At 45.8% G+C, this 22195-nt stretch overlaps 1 protein-coding gene across 2 annotated transcripts in view; it reads left to right on the top strand.

Annotated features, from left to right (window-relative positions):
- Positions 1 to 22195, top strand: part of MYOF (myoferlin) — a 157808-nt gene that overhangs the window by 8142 nt on the left and 127471 nt on the right. For both annotated transcript variants that reach the window (XM_082630028.1, XM_082630027.1), the window contains exons 2-3: positions 11824 to 11879; positions 14448 to 14539. In XM_082630028.1, coding sequence (XP_082486154.1) covers positions 11824 to 11879; positions 14448 to 14539 — 148 coding nt within the window. The remainder of the gene's footprint in view (positions 1 to 11823; positions 11880 to 14447; positions 14540 to 22195) is intronic.

Genomic DNA, 22195 nt, shown 5'->3' with positions numbered 1-22195 from the left:
CAGGCTTGAGAGCCTGGTGGCCTCTTGACCAGTGGGGCCCTGGCCTTGTGAGGTCTGTGCAGCCAAGGTTGTGCTGAGAGTCATAGCAGAGAAGAAGGCAAGTGGGAAATAGCCTTGGTTCCCTGCAGTACCAGGTCTTCCGGTTGGCCTGGGCTCCCCAGGCCAAGGCTGGAACCAGAGGTCACCCTGCTTCTCCCAGCAGCACATCCTGGGAGATCAGAGTAGCCCTAGATCAGGTGCCCCGTAGTTCTGTCCCCTAACATCCTATACTCCTTTGTGGCATCTATTGGAACATGTAGTTATGTATCTGCTGGCTTATTTGATATCTGTGTGCCTCCTCAATCAGACTGGAAACTTCATGAGGGCAGGGACCATGTCTCTTTCTCCAGCACCTAGCTCAGTGCCTGGCAAATAGTAGATGACCAATGAATAATGTTGAATGAATGATTCTGGCTCCTCTCTTCAGTCATTCAGTTTAGGATCTCAGAGGCCAAGGGGACCACATAGGACCAAATGAGACCAGATCCCTGTGACCACAAACTACAAAACTGATCTTGAGTATTTAGGACTTCAGGGTTTCCACATGCTCTTTGGGATCCATTAAGCTGCATCTCAAAGGAAGATGGAAGGCAGGGGAACCCTAGCCTACCTCTGACCTTGACATTAGGGCTTTGGTCTAATTAATGACAAGAAACCTCTCTGAATCTCAGTTTTCCTAGCTGTGAAGTGGGTATAAGGCCTACCCATGAAGATTGCAAAAGTCAAATGAGATGATGTCTTTAAGGTACCTGGACTAAAAGTAGATGTTTATTCCCACCTCACCTCTTTTTTTGCGGTACACGGGCCTCTCACTGTTGTGACCTCTCCTGCTGCGGAGCACAGGCTCCGGACGCGCAGGCTCAGTGGCCATGGCTCATGGGCCCAGCCTCTTCGTGGCATGTGGGATCTTCCCAGACCGGGGCACGAACCCATGTCCCCTGCATCGGCAGGCGGACTCTCAACCATTGCGCCACCAGGGAAGCCCCCACCTCACCTCTTGAAGTCTGGCTTTACGCATGAGGAAACTAAGACAGAGACAGGTCAGGATTCATCTCTGCACTCTTGATTCCAGAGCCTCCGTATGTCTTCCTGGAGGTCATCATGATTATGGAGAAAAAAAAAAATGTGCCTAAAACAACCAAGTCAAATCATGATCCTTTCCTCCCCGCTCTGAAAGGATTGAATTGTTTCGTGTGCTAGGGGCATCTGGACCCAGTCTGAAAGAGGAAGACTGTGTACCAAGAACAAAAGAACTTTAAAAAAAGAAGAAAAAACAAAACCCAGCCTTCCTGGGGTGAGTTTCCCCAGGGTATGAAAGCCTTTAGGACGTGCTGTGACTCAGAAGCTCAGAGCTGACATAGCTTAGCAGTGAATCAGTTCCTGGAGAGTCAAGTGGGAGCCATTTTATTAGTGGAGACTACAACTCTTTACTTATTACATGTAAAGTATTAACATCCTAATATTTGAATGGCAGGGTGAGTTTCCACTTCCCCTTACCTTAGTTTTCTGGTTTATTACTTTCATCATCTTTTCATCCCAATAGCATAACTTATCAATTTAAAAAAAAATCCCTTCCCTTATCCCTCTTTTATTATTTAAAAAAAGACAGGAAAAAGAAAAAAAACATTCTTTTTGCTTATCTCTCCTCATTGTTGGAATTCACTGCCTGGGCAGTCCCTGTCTCTCTCCATCCTCTTTTTTGCTGCTGTTTCTTCCTACTGCTCCCCTTAGGCATAAACTCATTTAACAAATCTTGGTCGAGAGTGTACTTTGCCAGGCCTTGGGCTCAGCACTGCAAGCTGGATGGGAAACAAGCCAGACTTGGCCGCTGCCTGCATGCAGCTTGTAGTCTAGCTGTAGGTCCAGAGAGAGTTCAGTGAATGCAGAGTTCAATGAGTTTAAACTCCTGGAAAGGAGGCATAAAATTTTGCAGATTATATTGATGACGAGCACTTTCTAGCTATGAAGCATTGCACTAAAGCTTCACATATATGCATTCATTTATTTCTCACCAAAAAAATGAAGTCCCTCATTTTACAGCTGAAGAGACCACGTCTTGGGGAGAGTGAGTTGCTTTGTTCAAGACCCCACACTAGGTTCCACATGGAGCTGGGATAAACAGGCCCACCCTGAGGCTGTAACACACACCCCTGTGTGGTGAGGCTGCATTTGACCCACCCTGGGGTAATTAGTGCACCTGGGCTCAGGGTTTAGCTCCCTAAGTCTGACAATCCAGGCTCTGTTTCCCTGGCCAAATTCAGCCCTGAAGGCATCTGATCAGACCAGTGCCAGGGCCTGAGGCTGTGGTGCCTTGGAGCCAGATACCTCTGGCTTCAGGGGTCTTGTCTGGGGCTCCAGATGCCCTCCAGTTTGTCCCAGTATGCTGGACACATTATGTGTGACATGGCCTGAGGAAGGAACTTCTTCCCAGGGCACTTACAGTACAGAAAGCCCTTTCCTGGGCTTGATCATGTTTGTTCTTCACAACAACTCTAGCAGGTGTCCAGGACATGTATTGTTTATACTCATTTCACAAATGAGCACCTTGAGTCTTAGAGAGGACAAGAGTGGCCAAAGCTGGGTGACCAGGAAGAGGCAAGGACTCGAGCCCCAGACCAAGACTCTTTGTCTCATGCACTTTCCCACTGCGTCCTGCGTGCCTGGCTTTCCCCGTGCTTGGCATCTCTCTTTCATTAAGTCTACCCTCCATCCTCTCCCACTAACAAGCCGCCATCCACAGACACTACTGATCTCCAGTTTTCCCTCATACCTGCAGCAACTGACCAGCCCAGCTCTGCTCAAGAGCCCCAAGGCCAAAGTTCTTCTCAGCATAGGAAGGAGGGCTGAGTGTAGTGGGTCAAAACTGCTGGCAATGGCAAAAATCCCATTAAAAGAGATGATTAATTATGGGATACCAGGATCTGAGGCTGAGTCGTAATTCAGCTAAGATTGTTGCCTAGGAGGGTTAGGATGGAGTTATCAAGCTTTTGACTCAGTGCTTTGTGCTTATTTTCAAAGTTCTTTTCTGTGACTATTTTCTCTTGATATAATCTCTTGGAGTCAGGGAGGGCAGAGGAACTGGATCCTCTTCATGTTGTCTAATGGAGGCCGTTTATGATTCTGATGTGAATCCTACACAGAGGCATGTCCCTTGTGTCCTGGCACTTTGACGCTCTCTCCTTTGATCCTTGATGCAACCCTACGAGGTGACCTTTTTCATCCCCTTTTCCAGAACACTGAGGCCTTGAGGGGCTCTCTTGAAACAATAGGAAGTCATCTCCTCAAGCAGGGTCCGAAGTGGATCTGCAGACCACCAGCCTAATTCAGTCTCTAGCAGATTATGTCTCGGAAACGTGTTAGCCAGAGCTACCAGAGGTTGAGTCTTAGGAGCCAGAACACCTGCATCGAGATTCTGGCTTTGTTTCTTACTAGCAGGTGAGCCTGGGCAAACTACTTAATTTTATTGTGCTATTGGACTTAAATAAGGATAATAATAGCAACAGGTAACATACAAAGCCCTTTGAAGAGTGCCTGGCATGAGCCCAAAATTTGGTACCTATTACTCCTGGGCATTAGGTTGCCATGTTCATTAATGATGAAATCTAGGTATGGAGAGCTGGAGTCAGTGCCTAAGGTCACCCAGCTGATAAGTGGTGAAAATGTGGCAGGTTGCCTGGCACCCTCAGCCTGAGGTGCTGGTGAAGAGCACAGGTTTGGAAATGAGGCAGGCATGGGGCTGAAGCTCAGCTCTGCCAATGAGTAGCTTTGTGATCTTGGGCAAGTCAGTTAACACCCCTGAACCTCAGTTTCCTCATCTGCAAAATGGGGATATTAGTACCTCCCTGTTGGGCTGCACCCTGCAGGCCTACAAGGACTGTGCTTGCCCAGCTTCAAGACCAAAGAAAGAGCCCAGAGTCAGCAACAGAGACGTCAATGGTTTAATGGACGGGGGAGCTTACATGTCTGAAGCAAGGTCCTAGAGCAACACCCCACCATGTGTGGTGGACAGTGGGCAGGACATGGTGGGAGTCTTCACTGGGGTGGGGGGCAGGGGGTGGAGATTACCAATTATAGGGGAACTGACGTCAGGTGGGCTCATTAGTCACCAGGCAAACCAGCAGAGGGGCATGCCCCTCACGGCCCTTTTGATATGGACAATCATTAGCTGCGGCCTGGGACAAGTACATAGGAAGGTCAGTCAGGTGAGTAAGATACAGGAGAAGCAGGCATTGGTCGGGCAGGGGATGTACAGAAAACAAGAGAACAGCCTTCTTGAGTGGCCTGACCGTATACTTCACCCCTACATACCCTGTATAAACCTTACAGTCTTGGTCTGCCTCTCTTCCGAGATATCCCTGGAGTTAGGTATGTAGAAGGGTACTGCAACCAGATACCACAGATACAATACAGACAGGCCACCCCTGGTTTTCACAAACCCAGAGCCACCCCCAAGTGTGTGGTCAGGCCACTCAAGATGGCTGTTCTCTTTCTCTCTGTACATCCCCTGCCCGACCAACGCCTGCTTCTCCTATATCTTACTCACCTGACTCACCTTCCTAGGTGCTTGCCCCAGGCCCCAGCTGGTGATTGTTCTCATCAAAGGGGCCGTGAGGGATGTGCCCTACTGCTGGTTTCCCCGGTAACTAATAAGCCCACCTGACGTCAATTCCCTATAACTGGTAATCTCTCCTCCACCACACGGGGCCCCCTCCCCGGGAGCGAAGACTGCCGCCGTGTCCTGCCCATCGTTCGCTGCACATGGTGGGGTGTCGCTCCAGGACCTTGCTTCAGACATGTAAGCTCCCCCCTCCCATTAAATCATTGATGTCTCTGTTGCTGACTCTGGGCTCTTTCTTTGGTCTTGAAGCTGGGCAAGCGCAGGCTTATAGGCCTGCGGGGTGCAGCCCAACACTCGTGCATAAGGATTTGACGTGAATGTGTTTAAAGTGTCTGGCACAGAATGGATGCTCGTATTCAGTTCTCCACCGAGAGAGCCGATCCAGGTGCCTGCCCCACCTGGGCTCCCTTCACCTGCAGCCCAGGCAGTTGGCAGGGCTGGACCGTGACCACACCCCAGGGTCAGCTTTTAGGAAGTAGATTCTGTATGGGTTGTTCAGATTGACTGGGCTTCACCGCAGCTCCCCTGAGGATTTGGTTTTGATTCAAGAGTGTGTGTGCCTGAAGGGGCGGCTCCAGAGGCCACTGAGGCACTGGGAACAGAAAGCTGAGCGGTAACCCAGCCTGCCTTTTTGTCTGGGCGTTCCTTGAATCAGCAATGTCAGTGACTGTTTCAGAAATTTACAAAACAGCCTCGCTTTGTGTCACAGTTGCCATTTGGCCAAAATGCCTTTCTCTTAGAACCGGTTTAGCAACATCTTCTGGAGCATTAGTGCAGCCGGTTGGGAAGCAAATAGAGATACTCCCTCCTTCAGCCAGATTGACCTGGATGGGCCACCTGTCTTCATGAGTCCCTCTAACACCTGAGGGCGGAGCAGTCTCCGGCTAGCCCTTCCTGGAGCCTTCCCTGCTTCCTGGTTCTTGTGGACATTCTTCCAGATGCTGGTAGCTGCCAGGCTCACTGCCGGGGAGGAGCAGGCACTACCCACATGCCAGCTGCCTCTGGCGAGCCTCAGAGGCCTGGAATGGAGCCACGTGGCAGAATTGCTCCACCAGGGCTGTGCCCAGGCCCCTGGGCACTTCCTTTAGTCACTGGGGCCCTGCCCTCCAGAGAGGCCTCCACAGCCTGGGAAACCTCCTGGAGTCCACACTGGATGCTGCTCAGATGCCGAAAGAAGAAATAATATTGATGTACTAGCTCCTGCTGGTTTAGTGCTTATGATATGCTGGGCCCTATGCTGAGCACTTTGTATTTATTTTCTTAATCATTAAAGCAACTTTAGTCATAATATTTATAAGCTTATCAAGTCTATTTCATTCAAATCATGGAGAAATGACTCTGGTGGGGGGGGATAACAATGTTAATAACGCAGTCCCAGGCTTTAAGAAGTCACTCTCTGGTCTTAATCCTCCAATTTTGGAAATTGCTCTGTGTCTGTATCTTCTAGAGTTTGAATCCTTGCTCTACCACTCACTTGCTGTGTGACTTCTGATAAGTTGCTTACCCTCTCTGTGTCTTGGTTTCTTCCTCTGTAACTGGAGATGATCATAATAGAACTTACCTCTTGGGGTTGGTGTGAAGATTAAGTGAGACAGTCATGGGAAGCGCTGGGAACAGTGACTAGGTCAGAGCACTTCATAACTGTTAGCCCCGTGTGGAAGGGCTTCAGGAGGCTCTGTGAAATTATAAGCCAAATAGTGGATGCCTTTGTGTATGTCTGTGAATGTTTCTCAAAACAAAGGGGGCATAATCCAGGACCCAGAGAAGATGCAGAAGTATTTCTGAATGGGAGGTCAAGTTTAGATGCATGGCTGATCTACCTTGCGTACCAAAGAGCTGAGTTACTTAAGAAAGCTTTGTAAGTAGCACCCCCACTTCTCCTGGGGCCACGTCAGTAAGACGCAGTAGTCTAACCAGTCAGGACTTGGAGGCACTTCATATTGGACCTGGAGGAAAACTTAGAGATCATCTAGTCTAAATTCACCAGTTCACACAGAGGGACTCTGAGCTTGGTGGTTGAGCCTTATGTCTCCCTGAGGTAACAGCTCAGGGAAATGGAGAGTTCCCTGATTTGAAAGTCCAGTGAGAAGAGCTGGACCAATACCTGTCTTCTCCTTGCAGGATTGTTAGGATCAGTGAGATGGTGTGTATGTATTTGGAAGTTTGTAAAATGTGTTACCATCGTAGGTGTTATTACTTCCATGGGCACCTGGTATTACCAGTTGGTTCCGTTTCTCTGAAACCAATAGTATATATGTACATATAAATGGAGAGAGACAGAGACAGAGACGGGGAGAGGGCTCATGCAATTGTAGGGGCTGGCAAGACTGAAATTTCTGGGGCAGGTATATGGTCAGGCCACTCAAGATGGCTGTTCTCTTGCTCTCTCTACATCCCCTGCCCGACCAGTGCCTGCTTTACCTGTAGCTTACTCACCTGACTCACCTTCCTACTTACTTGCCCCAGGCCCCAGCTGGTGATTGTTCTTATCAAAGGGGCCATGAAGGACATGCCCCTCCGCTGGTTTCCCTGGTAACTAATGAGCGCATCTGACATCAATTCCCCTGTAAGTGGTAACCTCCCCTTCTTCCCGGGACTAAAGACTGCCACCACTTACTGCCTGCCGTCTGCAGAACATGGTGGGGTGTTGCTCCAGGACCTTGCTTCAGAGGTGTAAGCTCCCCCCACCTCCATTAAACCATTGATGTCTCTGCTGCTTACTCTGGGCTCTTTCGTTGTTGTTTTTTTCTTTTTTTTGCGGTATGCAGGCCTCTCATTGTTGTGGCCTCTCCCGTTGCGGAGCACAGGCTCCGGCCGGGCAGGCTCAGCGGCCGTGGCTCACGGGCCCAGCCGCTCCGCGGCATGTGGGATCTTCCCGGACCGGGGCACGAACCCGTGTCCCCTGCATCGGCAGGCGGACTCTCAACCACTGCGCCACCAGGGAAGCCCTCTTTCTTTGGTTTTGAAGCTGGGCAAGCACAGGCCTTCTAGGCCTGTGGGGTGCAGCCCAACATCAGGCAAGTAGGCTGGAAATTCAGGTAAGAGTTTATGTAGTCTTGAGACTGAAATCTAAAGGGCAGGCAAGCAGGCTGGAAACTTGGGCAGGATCTTCTGATACAGCCTTGAGGCAGAATTCTTTCTTCTCTAGGAAACCTCAGTTTTTCCTCTTAAGGCCTTCAGCTCTTTGGATGAGGCCCACCCACCTTATAGAGGGTAATCTGCTTTACTTAAAGACGGTTGATTGCAAATGTTAATCATATCTATAAAATACCTTCGCAGCAACATCTAGACTAGTGTTGGACCAAACAACTGGCACCATAGGCTAGCCAGGTTGACATAGGATTCACAATCACCCTGGTCCTCTCAGCACAGATGTACCAATCCGGTCTTAGGAGTCATGGTGTCTCTCTCACTGTTTCAGTAAGAGTTCACCCTGTAGATGAACAGCAAAGGAAATGGTTCTGTGCAAGAGGGCATGGTGGCTTGGCAAAGAGTGCTTGTTCAGTTCTTGGGAAATATTATTGGGAGGTTGGCATGCGAGTTAATTACTGCAATGGTGACCTTCACAGAACTGAGAGGGAAGCAAGTGTAGCTAATCAAAAAACAGGAAATGTCCCAAAGAATGCCTTGAATCATGGTCCAGAGTGTATTCTGCATTTGAATCAATTGTTATGTTCTGGGTTGAAACTATTTAATTCCTTACCGTAGACAGAAACAGTTCTCTTCATAACATCAGAGGTGGGAACAGGGGGAGGTAGGGGAGGTGGAGAAGGGGAAGGAGTTTCCTGTAATTTAATCTGATGTTTAGTGCCTGCAACTGAGGCCTTTTTAAAAAAAAGATGTGGAATAATTGAATAAATGTGTGACATTGCGGCTGCTGATAAGACAGGAATTTATGTACTTTTTTGGCTGCCGTGAGAAAAGGCAGTAAAATGTAATGTGTGCACATTTTTAAAAAATTAATTTATTTTTGGCTGCATTGGGTCTTCCTTGCTGCACGCGGGCTTTCTCTAGTTGCGTTGAGCAGGGGTTACTCTTTGTTGCGGTGCGCGGGCTTCTCATTGTGGTGGCTTCTCTTGGGGAGCACGGGCTCTAGGCGTGCGGGCTTCAGTAGTTGTGGCACACGGGCTCAGTAGTTGTGGTGCACAGGCTTAGTTGCTCCACGGCATCTGGGGGTCTTCCCAGACCAGGGCTCGAACCCCGTCCCATGCATTGGCAGGTGGATTCTTAACCACTGCACCACCAGGGAAGTCCCTATGCATCTTCTTTATTGAACGTTTCTGACAGCTTCTAGTGAGGCATTGGTGTGGTAGCAAACACACACTGGTTTTGGAGCCAGGGAGTCGTAGGTACAGATTCTGGCTCTGTTTCTTTATTAGCTGTGGGACCTTGGACAAGTTAACCAGATTTTCTCAGTTAACCACCTTGTCTATAAAATGAGGATGAGAATGTTTACCTTGCAGGTTTATTGTAAGGATTTAGAGTCACCGAAGTAGAATGCACAGCGTGGCACCTGTAGATCGTTTTTAGAGGGAGCCGCTAAAATTGTGGATAGAAGCCATTTTGACCAGTTCCATCGATTTCAACATCCTTTGCAGGGCTTCTCTTTTTCTCCCACACTTTCTGGTACTGTACCAGAGAAGGAAGATTGAGAGGTCTCTGTCAGACGAGGGGAAGAGTGAGTGGGGTCAATATGGAAGTGTGAGAGGGGAAATCAGCACCACTTCTAGGTGACATCAGAATCTGATCCAGTGAGGGACTCTGGAGGCTGCATAGAAAGACCACAGTCAGAGTCAGGATAGGTCCAGGCATGAGCTGATGAGTCAAGTCCTGCCGAAGTTTAAAAAGGGAAGCCAGTTGGGCGATGGGAGCCCACTCAAGTGGAGGAGTTAATGCTTAGCAGAGTGAGGGTGATGACTCATAGCTTTGCTATGCTGAGGTCATGGAAGAATGAGGTGGCTAGTCCCACAGCTGGCCGTGTGCTGGGAGCCTTAGCAACGTGACATTCAGCTGAACGAGACCCACTACCTTCTCCATGCCACAGCAGTAGAGGGGAAGCTGAGGAGTGGTTCGAAGCTTGGTCACCAACATGAGACTGCCTGGGTCCAAAACCTAGTTCTGCCCCACTTACTAACTCGGTGACTTTGAATTCGTTACTTGACTTCTCGGTTTCCTTAGCTGTGAAAGCGGGATGAAAATAATTATACATACCTCCTAGGGTTTGAAGGAGATTAGGTGATGTGAGATAATAGAAAAAATATATGTTGGTCTGTGTCTTCCCCCCAACCCCACGCCCTCGCTCATTTTTCCTGGCACAGAGCTCCTAAAACCCTTGTAACTTCCTAAGGGATAAGAGCACTAGGAATATCTTTTGTTCAATGAAGCCACTCTGGGTGGGCTCCTGGATGGGGGCTGGTCACCAGAAAGATGAAGCCATGATTAGAAGCTGGGGATTTTCAGCCCCAGCTCCACTTCTCTAGAGTGGGGAGAAGGGCTGGAAATGGAGTTAATAATTAATCATGCCTATGTGATGAAGCCTCCATAAAAATCCCAGAAGTATGGGGTTCAGAGACCTTCCAGGTGGGTGAACACATCCATGTACCAGGAGGGCAATGCACCCCGAACTCCATGGTGACAGAAGCTCCTGTGCTTGGGACCCTCTCAGACCTCACCCCATGTATCTCTTCAGCTGGCTGTTCATCTGTATCATTTATCAATCCTATAATAAACTGGTAAATGTAAGTAACTGTTTTCCTGAGTTCTGTGAGCTGCTCTAGCAAATTAATTGAACCCAAGGATGGGGTCATAGGAACCTCAGATTTATCGCCAATTGGTTAGACGCCCAGGTGACAACCTGGACTTGCTGTTGGTGTCTGGGGGTGGGGGCAGTCTTGTGGGACCGAGCACTTAACCCCTGGGATCTGATGCTCACTCCAGGTAGACAGTGTCAGGATTGAGTTAAATTGTAGAACACCCAGCTGATGTTGCAGAAAATTGCTCGGTTGGGGGAACATGCCCCGCCCAATACATCTGGTGTCAGAGTGTTGTGACTGTTCTGTGTGATAGTAGAAGAGACACACAGGAAGAAAAACTTTTTTTCCCCCTGAAAACAGGTGAGCTAAGGTTTACAAAGCCTTTTTTTTTTTCCTTCTTCCCGTGCGGCACATGGGCCTCTCACTGCTGTGGCCTCTCCCGTCGCGGAGCACAGGCTCCGGATGCGCAGGCCCAGCGGCCGTGGCTCACGGGCCCAGCTGCTCCACTGGCCCAGCTTTTCCTGGACCGGGGCAAGAAGCCACGTCCCCTGCATCAGCAGGCGGACGCCCAACCACTGCGCCACCAGGGAAGCCCTACAAAGCCTTTTGTACTGAAACTTAGCTTTTATTTTGTTAAGTGTCTGGGGACTCAGGGATTCAGTAGAAGCCCCTGCTCTTTGGACTTTGCTCCAAGGAAGCTTTAAGCACTAGCTGGATAAACATTTACTCATCTGGGTAGGTGTAGTCCAGTCTCAGATGCAGAGAAAGAAGACCTTGTGTCTTTAGAAACAGTGAGCCAGGAGTAAGGGAAATGCCCAGTTCTCTGCTGGTCCTAGAAAGTGTTCATCTACGAATTACCTTGTATTAGGGCTGTGAGAGGGAATCCAGCATAATCTTTAAGCTGTGTTGGGGTCTTATCACATGCAAAGGCAGCATGGGCTTCAGAGCTGAAATTCCAGGTTTATATCAGGGCACCACTGCTGCATATGAGGTCAGACACATTCCTCAACTCCTTTGAGTCTCAGTATCCTCATTTATAAAATGGGATACCTGTGGGTCAAAGGTTACCTTCGTTGGCTTCTTTCTGCAGCAAGCTGGGGAGATGCACAGGCCCTGGGTGACTTTGGTCTGCCGGATTTGCTGAGGGAGAGACAGAGGGTCACAGCATTTCTGTGATTTTGAGTCTCCCATCCCTCAGCTCCTTGTTGGTCTGGGGACGGGAAAAATGTTTTTAGGTCAAAAATGCCGTTCAGTCTGGAAAACTGATTCAGGTAGCCCTCACCCTAGTCAGATGAAGGTAAAATGTAGGCACATCGTTTGCCCTCAGGGAAATGTTCTTTGAATGAACAGATGAATGGTACAGGCTCTGTAAATATTTCTAATTGACTGATATCTCTTATTTTTAATTTGCAGATGAGAAAAAGAAAACAAAGAAAGTCGATAGTGAACTCAACCCAGTGTGGAATGAGGTGAGTTCGTTATTTTTCAATTTTGTTTCACTGGATAAGCTACCTCTGATTGTCCCATCTTTGGTCAGAGGTTATCTCTTCCATTTGGAAGGAGAATCTCTGCATTTCACCCCTCCCCGCTCCACCTCCCTCTGTGGCCACAGAGACAGCAAAGCAGCTTAAGGACATTACTGCACGGTGACAGCTCCTGTGCAGTAGTGGTGTGGCAAGTGGAGTCTGGATGGGTTAAGGAGGGTGGGGTTCTAGCCTGGTGCAGCCGTGAGCTTGCTGTGTGACCGTGTCTAGTTATGCTGCAAATTGGGGCATATCTGTAGAGCGAGGGGTGGGATTAGATCACCTCTGGAGTCCCAGAGGGAAAGCTCCGTAATTAAAAACATATCTGCATGTGACTAATCAAGATGGTATGACATGATACTTTATGTGTCTGGAAGTGTCATTTATTGTTTTTTATGTTGATAAGAGTAATATATACTTAACGTAGAAATTTTGAAAACTTCAGATTAGCTTTAAAAAATTACTTTTGGTCCTACTCTCCAGAAGCAACTACTGTTAACATCTCGGAGGTATCAACAAATATTTATTGAATGAACACATTTAATAAAATAGGATGTCTTAGAATTAGCCAGTTAGTGTCATACAGTGAATACAGTTTCCTATCCTATTTTTTCCTACTATTATATCCTGAACATATACCCCTATAATTCCATTAAAAAATATTTTTATTGACTGTGTAATATTGTATTGAATTGATATAATTTATAGACATCCCCCCCCACTACTGACTTTCTATCTATTTTATAAATTGTTTCAGTGTTTAATAGATTTACAGTTATGTGAAATTTTTAATTCTTTCCACTGAGTAGGGTTTTCCTACGCTGACTAATTTTTGAAAAGTTGGTCATCTGCCCCATTGTTTTCCCAAAAGCCAGGTCAAACCTTTCTGGATAAGTGCAGTGATAAATGTCTTTGTTACTTTGCTACGTCACCAGGCTGTGACGGCTTCCTTCCACCAACTGCAAATCCCTTCTCCCCTTCCCCTCCCAATGAGTTTCAGTATCCCTGTAAAATAAAGACTACTCGTTCTCACTGGATGAGGCCAAGACTAAAAGCTTCTTAATGCCTATCTGAAGTGCCCTGCTGGTTTCATGCAGGTTGAGAGGGAATTCCACTTCTCTGCAATTTCACTGGAACCCAGAGCACAGCCAGCTGGACTGCCAGCTCCATGAGAGCCAGAGGCCTGTCTGGTTGGTCCCTGTGGAAACTGTGGGTTCCTAGCACCTCACACAGAGCTCCAAGACTAAAATAAATAAAAAGTACATGTATGTGTGCATTTAGTGATAACATGCCTCTTTAATTTTTAAATTAATTAGTTTATTTATTTATTCTTGGCTGTGTTGGGTCTTCATTGCTGCACGTGGGCTTTCTCTAATTGTGGCGAGGGGGGCGCTACTCGTCCTTGCGGTGCGCAGGCTTCTCTTGTTGCAGAGCACGGGCTGTAGGCGTGTGGGCTCAGTAGTTGTGGCTCTTGGGCTGTAGAATGCAGGCTCAGTAGTTGTGGCGCACGGGCTTAGCTGCTCCGCGGCATGTGGGATCTTCCCAGACCAGGGCTTGAACCTGTGTCCCCTGCACTGGCAGGTGGATTCTTAACCGCTGTGTCACCAGGGAAGTCCCAACACGCTTCTTTATATTTGAGCCCAATCCATGTGGCCGATGGCAGAGAGGTATATGGTCACATGAGTAGGCGTGTTTTCCCCAGGGCATCATCCATCTTACCCCATTTTGTTTCCAATGCATTTTTTTCTCATAGTGCATATGTATTTATCAAGTAAACTTCCCAATTGCAGCTTTATAATTGAAACCAAACCTAAATGAAATGCCAACCCAAACCCATGTGGATTGGTGGGTATGTTCTAATATGAGCTGTGAGACTCCTCCTCCATCCATTCCAAACCCATTACAAGGAGCATCAGATCATCATCATGCACTGCTTTAGTTAATTAATTTATTACATAATCAAAGACATCAGTGGTACTAAGTTAATTTTTTTTTTTTTTAACATTTGCCACTAGAAAGCAATTTACTGCCTTAAGATGAGAGACTCAGCTGACTACAGCACTGACCATGGTGGGACTTAAAATAAGGGGCTGATGCATTTCAGAAAATGTTTTCTTAGATTATTTACCACTTTCTTCGATAATAATATGATTAAGAAAAGCAAATAATTTAAACATAACCATTGAAGAAAGCCTTTTCACATACATATTTTATTCTATTTGTGCTACATTTGTGGTAGGCATTAAGTCTAGTTCTCTGCCTATGAGACGGATTTGGTGACTTGTCCAAAGCCACAGAGTCTAGAAAACGGGAAGCTAGGAGTCTGGTTTGCTTTCCCACGAGCCTCAGCAGCCTCCAGGTTCAGAATTTGATCACTTTTGTCTAACTATAGAACTGAGTACTTCAAAAAATTGTCATTGGTGGAGATGACCCGATATTGAGTATTGGTGCATCTTATTATATTCCCGGATCCTTTTAACAGCCTCTTTGTTTCCATAATCTACCTGTGTACAGATTTTGGAGTTCGACTTGAGGGGTATACCACTGGACTTTTCATCGTCCCTTGGGATTGTTGTGAAAGATTTTGAGACAATTGGACAAAACAAGTAAGTTGATTTCAATTGTTTTTCTCATGTTGCATATTGTCTTACTATTGTTTATTTTGTTGAAGGACCATATCTTTAATAACATATTATAATATCTCCAATATAATTGTGCTTTAATTCTGTGCCCTCCTCCACCCCTTATGAGCCAATATCAGATGTGGCTAATCAATCACAGTGCTCTTTCCCAGTGACTGCTGTATTCATACGAGGTTGCAAACACTAAGCCACCACTAGTCTAGCCAGTTTGGCACTTAACAGTGAAATCGTTTTATGCTCCTGCAGTTTCTTTGTTAACTAGGTATAGGCACTGATGATTTATCCAAACTGTAGCTTTATTGGACACAAACAAAATCATTTCTTCTTCTGATTATGTATAACCCATGTATGTCTCATTCAACTTCTCTTTCCAGCCCTGCTTCCATTTTAACGTCTCGCTGGTTTTTTAGACCCAACAGATCCAAACCAGATTCCTACTCTTACTGCCCCTGCCAGTTTCAGATGGGGAAGAGTCACGGTGGTGCCCACTGGTGGCACACAGAGTTGTCCCCTTGGTAAAGCTGAGGTTCCCATGGGACAGAATGACCTCAGTAAATTCACCCCAGTCCTTGATCTAGACTTTGGCCTTAGACTTGGAACGCAGTCTTACGTTATCAATTCAAACTAACTAAACTCACAAGAGAACAATTCTTAAAACCATAATACTTGTTATTTTCCAATGGAAATAAATTGCCTGGTTGGGGAGGGCATTCCTACTCTCTGATTCATGAATTTTTTTTAATGAATTAAAAATTTTTTTTATTTTATATTGGAGTATAGTTGATTTACAGTATTGTGTTAGGTTCAGGTGTACAGCAAAGTGATTTAGTTATACATATACATGTATCTATTCTTTTTCAGATTCTTTTCACATATAGTTTATTACAGTACTGAGTAGAGTTCCCTGTGCTATACAGTAGGTCCTTGTTGATTATTTTCTATATAGTAGTGTGTATATGTTAATCCCAACCTCCTAATTTAGCCCTCCCCCCCACCTTTCCCCTTTGGTAACCATAAGTTTTCTATTAAGTTTGTGAGTCTGTTTCTGTTTTGTGAATAAGTTCATTTGTATTATTTTTTCAGATGCCACATAGAAGTGATATCATGATATTTGTCTTTCTCTGTCCGACTTAACTTCATTTAGTATGATAATCTCTAGGTGCATCCATGTTGCTGCAGATGGCATTATTTTGTTCTTTTTAATGGCTGAGTAATATTCCGTTGTGTATATGTACCACATCTCCTTTATCTACTCCTCTGTTGATGGCCATTTAGGTTACTTCCATGTCTTGGCTCTTGTAAATAGTGCTGCAATGAACATTGGGGTGTATGTATCTTTTCGAATTATGGTTTTCTCTGGCTATATGCCCAAGAGTGGGATTGCTAGATCATATGGTAGCTCTATTTTTAGTTTTCTGAGGAACCGCCATACTGGTTTCCACAGCGGCTGCACCAATTTATTGTACATTCCCACCAACAGTGTAGGAGGGTTTCCTTTTCTCTGTACCCTCTCCAGCATTTATTGTTTGTAGACTCTTTGATGATGGCCATTCAGACTGGTATGAGGTGATACCTCATTGTAGTTTTGACTTGCATTTGTCTAATAATTAGTGATGTTGAACATCTTTTCATGTGCTTTTTGGCCATCTGTATGTCTTCTTTGGAGAAATATCTGTTTTCCTTCATGTCATTTCACATGGGAAGCCAAATTACTCTCTATCTTTGATTGTAAGATATCATTGACGGTAAGATGTACTATTAAATTAGTAACACGTTTGGGTGGGTGGTGGGCGGGGGGGAAGAAGCCTGATATTAAATGCCCACATCAATTGTAAGAAGCATCTCAGGTTTTAGTAATGTGAATTTATTTTAAAATGTATGTCTTAGTCTCAGGTACATTTGGTATGATCAGAAGGCTGCAATGAGAGCAGTAAATTAGAATGAATTAGTTGAGATGAGGTGGCCATATGCTCTGATTTGCTTTGGATAGCCCTGGTTTGTTGTCCCAGCACAATGATTTATGATGTCACTTTTGCTGTCAACAGTGGCTTGATTTGGACAGTAAATTAGATGGTCATCTTAGTCATTGGGGTCTTCTGCTTAATGGCGTCAGACCAAGAGCCTGCACAGGCTTTGATAGCTACTGCCCATGTCACCGTTCATGAGATCCTTTCTTCCATGTTTCATGGCTGACTGATGCCCCTTGTGACCGATGCATTTTTTTCTTAAGCTATGTAAGTACATTCTGGTAGATTCTGGCCCTACTCTCTTGGATCGAAAAACCATTCTAGCTTTTTAAGGTTATGCTGTACATCTCAGCTTTGAAGCAATTATATGATTTTCTATCCCCCACCCCAACTTCCAGAGGGCAGTTTTATTTACCAGATTTCAAAGTTCTGGGGAAGCGGGTGATTAAGCCTCACTGTAGCCTCCTATCTGCTACTAATAATAGTTCTTTCTCTTCTTTCCTCTCCTCTTTCTGCAAGTGGTACCACTGTTTATATTCTAGACCAGCCCTCTCCGAAAGAAATATAGTGCAGGCTGCATATGTAATTAAAATTTTTCTAGTAACCATGTTATAAAACAAAAAGAAACAGATGAAATGAATTTTAATAATATGTTTTATTTACACATAGAAATGATAATATTATACTATGTTAATCAATATTTTAAGAATCACTGAGACATTTTACATGCATTTTTTTCTTACACACCGGATTTCAAAGACTTAGTATTTCACATTAACAGCACATCTCTGTCTAGACCAGCCATATTTCAAGTGCTCCCTCACCACGTGTGGCAGGTGGCCATCACAGTGGAGAGCACAGCTCCAGACCACTGAGCTCAAAACCTCAGGTCTCTGTGGATCGTCTCCCTTTTACCTCCTATCCAATCTGTTGCCAAATCTTACTTCTCTTTCTTTCCACTGTTTGTGCCACATGCTTCTTACTTGTGGCCACAGCCAGCAGCCTGGTTCAGGCCTCATCACTTTGTGCCTCATCTATTTGAACATGGCAGTAAAGCCTGGCAGGCTGGCCTGGGAGCTCTCATCTATGTTTCAAACAAAGTTGTTGTTTTCTTGAATGTTACATCCTCGAGAGAGAGTCAAAACAAACAAATACATGAAGAAGTATGTAATAGATCAGGTACTCTGAAGTGCTGTAGTCTAAGGAGGAAACTGTCATAGCCCATGAAGAAAACTAAAGCAGAGTAAGAGGATGGTTACTGAGGGTGGGGGAACGTTGGAGGTGATGATAAGGTGACAATTGAGCAGAGACCTAAATAAAGTGAAAGAATGAGCCATGCAGTTTTCTGGGGGGGGGGGGGGAGAATATTCTTGGCAGAGAGAACAGCAAGTGCAAAGGCCCTGAAGCAGGAGTATACCTCGGTGTTGGAGAAAGATCGAAGAGGCCAGAGGGCTGGGGTGGGGGAAGGAGATGAGATCAGCAAAGCCACAACATGCATGGCTTTGTGAGCCACGATGCAAGCTTTGGATTTCATTCCTAGTAGGATGGAAGTTCGCTGAAGGGTACTGAGTATGATCTTATTTACATTTTTAATGTATCGCTTGGGCTTTCTGTGTGGAGTTTGGATGTAGGAACCAGTTAGGAAGCAGGGAAAACTACTGGGAGAACATTATATATTTATTTTATACCTGTTGAAAACACAGTGGGGCCCTTGGATGACAGCAGGGCAATATTTTAGGTATGTTTGTCCAAAATATTTGTGTATTTTGGTCCCGTATTTTCTTCTTGGCTTTTCTATTAAAGATTTGGCCTTGGGCTTCCCTGGTGGCACAGTGGTTGAGAGTCCGCCTGCCGATGCAGGGGACGCGGGTTCGTGCCCCGGTCTGGGAGGATCCCGCATGCTGCGGAGCAGCTGGGCCCGTGAGCCATGGCCGCTGAGCCTGCGCGTCCGGAGCCTGTGCTCCGCAACGGGAGAGGCCACAGCAGTGAGAGGCCCGCGTACCGCAAAAAAAAAAAAGATTTGGCCTTGAGGCTGTGCTCACTGCTCAGTGTGTCTCCCTCACCTGGAAGCACAGGGTGGGGGCAGAGAATTTTTCTACAGGCTTAAGGAATGTCTTGCCTGTGAACTTTGCTGTTGCCATGGAGACTGGCTGTGTGAATAGGGCCCTCACTCCAGAGTCTGCAGCTCCAGGGCATGTAAGCAAACAGCACCAGGCTGCCTGGGTTTGCCTGAGCACGGTGCCCACACCCATAGGGACTGGACCGGGCAGCCGGAGCACGCACAGTGCTGGGGCATCCGCAACGTCCCTCCCTAGGCGCTGCGAGCTGGTGGGGCTGTTCTGCGCAGACTCTGTTTTTCCTCATTTTACAGTCATCCAACCAGCCGTGTGGACTGAAAGAGGGTGAGGGAAGAGCTAGAGGAGCCTCTTGGTCACATGATGAACATGAAATGGTATTTTTAGCTGAAATGTCAGAGTGGAAGGATTTTCCCAGTGGCTGAAGAATGAGAGTTCCCTTTCCAGACAGGCAATGTGGCCATCCCTTAATGAGCCCTTTGAATGCATTATCCCACCTAATCCTCACAGATACCCAGTTTTTTTTCAGAGAGGTTTAGTCATCTGCTTAGGGTCACACAGCAGGTATGTATCAGAGTCAGCATTTATATTCAGACCTGTGCTTTTGACTTTTCCATTACACTGAAAACCTCTGACCACCTATAGGGACCAAAATGGAGGTGGAATGATTATCTTTTAGCTTAATTTTTTTTTTTTTTTGCCATGCCGCACTGCTTGTGGGAGGATCTCAGTTCTCCAGCCAGGGATTGAACCCGGGCCACTGCAGTGAAAGCACCGAATCCCAACCACTAGACCACCAAGGGAACTCCCTGGCTTAAAATTTTTTTTCTAATTTTGCCAAAAAACAAACAAACAAAACACCCCCACTCATTGTCAGAGTATTGGTACCTCCTTCTTAGGTAAATGTTTTAAGCAGGCATTTTATGCTATTGAGTAATAAGTCACTTAAGCTCATTCCCTGCAATGAACAAGATGAGTTCAGAGAATATATCTCATCTCATGTGATCTTCACAATGACCTTGAGAAGTGGAGATGAGACTTGAGGCTCAGAGGGGTTGAGCCTGGGACCCTGATCTCTTGGCATCCTGGCCCTGCTGTCATTCTGCTTGAGTTCCTAAAGAAGAAGCATCTTCAGGAACCTGGAAATATAGGAATGAAAGATTTTTACAAGTTTTCAGATTTGTGCGTGTGTGTATGTGTGTGTGTTCTGCTCATGCTAAGGTGATGTCACGGGGACCAGATTTACCCTCTCACCTGACACAACCGAAAAAGTAGATGAAATACATGCCCCAGTGGTTTCAGATACTGGACACTAGCAGCACAGGACAGTGATCCCCAAGAAAGGGGGATAAATGAGCTGAGCCCTTTGAATGCCCAGCTTCATGCCTAGAGAGCATTTCCAGGCTGCATTGTAGGACAGGAAGATCCTGGTTGTCTCCCAGAGTTGGGGAGGTGCAGGTGGGAGCCTAGAGCTAGGCGTGCGTGGACACACACACACACACCACCCACGCAGAGAGCTCCAGAGATTTGCAGAGGGTTCCACTTGATTCCTCGGGTGAGGACTGGTCAGTGAGGAAACTACCTGTGGACTGAGAATAGTTAATGCTCCCACCATCCAGAGTGAGAAAACCTTCAAATTCATGAGCATAAGGTAGAGTACTCAGAAGGATTTTACCTCAGTATTGTGAAGAAAAAAATAGATACATCATTATTAAACAGATACACTATTAGATGATATTATGAGTAGGTATGGACAATGAAACAGGTGTTATAATCGTATTCCACAGGTTAAGGAAGGTAGAGGAAAGCTTGAGCAAGTGAAGTAGAGACGTGGAAAGTATTAAAAAAAGATCCAAATTGAACGTGTAGGAATGCGAATTACAATGTCTGATATAAAATGACTGTAACTGTCTAAAAGTTTGCCTTCCTAGTACTCTTATTTTTCCCCTCCATGTGTGTGTACTTGTGCATTTGAAACCATCACATATACCCCACACAAATGCACGGCAAAGTTAGAGACATCCTCTGAAGGTAAGTTGTCTGCTTTGCTGTAATGTAAGAAGAAGATAACCGAAGACCTCACAATATACCTAGGAGGAAATTTACCCGACTTCTTGCATAAGAGGTGATGGGGGCAAGTGGTCAGCTGCATGATCATGAGATTAGTTTGGATTTTGGCTCTGCTACTTACTGGTTGGGTGGCTTTTGGCAAGTTTCTTCATCTTCATGATGGTGGCTGGAATACTTCCTCAGTAAGTGATAGACATAAGGGCAAATTTAATATAATTAAGGAAGAAAATCACTTAAATTTCCTGATGAGCAACATAATAGCTAATATCTATTGTGGGCTTACCATGGGCCAGGAATTGTGCTAAAACTGCTCCACACGCAGTCGGTTTTCATCTTTATAATGACTTTGAGTCAGACAGGCTTATTGACGTCTTAGAGTTGAGAAAAATGTGGCTCAGAGAGGTTCACCAAATTGCTTAAAGTCACCCAGCTCTTTGATTGGAAGCACGTGGATTTAACCTCGTAAATCCAGAGTTTAACCTCAGACCTTCCAATGTTTATTTCCTGTGTGTGTGTGTGTGTGTGTGTGTGTGTGTGTTGAGGGCCAGAGTGCCAGGATGTGAAAGTGAGAGCACAGCATAACTTACACACACTTACACACAGGATGGTACTGGGGGCTGTAGAATTAGAAAAAGCGAAAGGACAAGTCTGGGTTATGAAATATACTAACTCCCTGGGCAAGGGTTTTTTGTTTTTGTTTTGTTTTTGCTTAGAGAAAACAGAAAGACTGTGGTTTGGAATGAAATTAATTTGATGGGACGGTGTGGTATTGCTTATGAGAAATTTTTGTTTACTGGTAAACAAAAGACCTTGTGTTCAAGCTTTTAATACTTTTATTTCCCCTAGTGGTGAGACTCACTTCTGCCAGTGCCATGTGTAAACATAGCAGTGGGATTAATTGAGGCGGTCCCCATGACCTCTCCTTTTCCCCAGTGTGGTTGGTGAGAAGGGTTGAGGCAGGTTTTCTACCTGGAGTAGCTTCTCGGGCTGTGCGAAAGTCTAAGCCAGAGGCAGATGGTACTTGGAACAAAACTCCCAGTTCTGATTTATTTTTAGTTCCGCTTTTTCAACAGAGCAGCAAAGCTATGCAAAGATCAAAGCTGGTCTGGGCTGGTTGGCTCTGGGTGCTGGAGAGGCTGAACCCCGCTGTTTGGGGAGATCACAGCCCTGGTGAGAAACACCCAAAGAGACTGAAAGAGAAAGATATTTCATAATAAGAGCTGTAATTATCTCCTGATTGTACTTGGAGGAACATCTCTTAGGAGAGGAAGCTTCATAACCTATAAATCATTTGCAAGGTCATTGGACTATCTTCAGTGATGTATCAGTTAGTTTATTCATTCAACAAATGTTTGCTTATGGCTGCTGTGTGTCAGACACTGCTCTAGGCGCTGGGGGTACTCCATGCCTTTCATGGGGCTCACATCTGAGTGGAGGCAACAGACAATAAACAAGTAAATCCACATATAGTTTATCAGATGGTGATAAATATGATGAAGAAGAATGAA

The sequence above is a fragment of the Mesoplodon mirus genome (genome assembly GCF_964341445.2).
Source record: "Mesoplodon mirus genome assembly, chromosome: 2".
In the NCBI taxonomy this organism is placed as follows: Eukaryota; Metazoa; Chordata; class Mammalia; order Artiodactyla; family Ziphiidae; genus Mesoplodon; species Mesoplodon mirus.
This window is presented reverse-complemented; position numbering and strand designations above follow the sequence as displayed.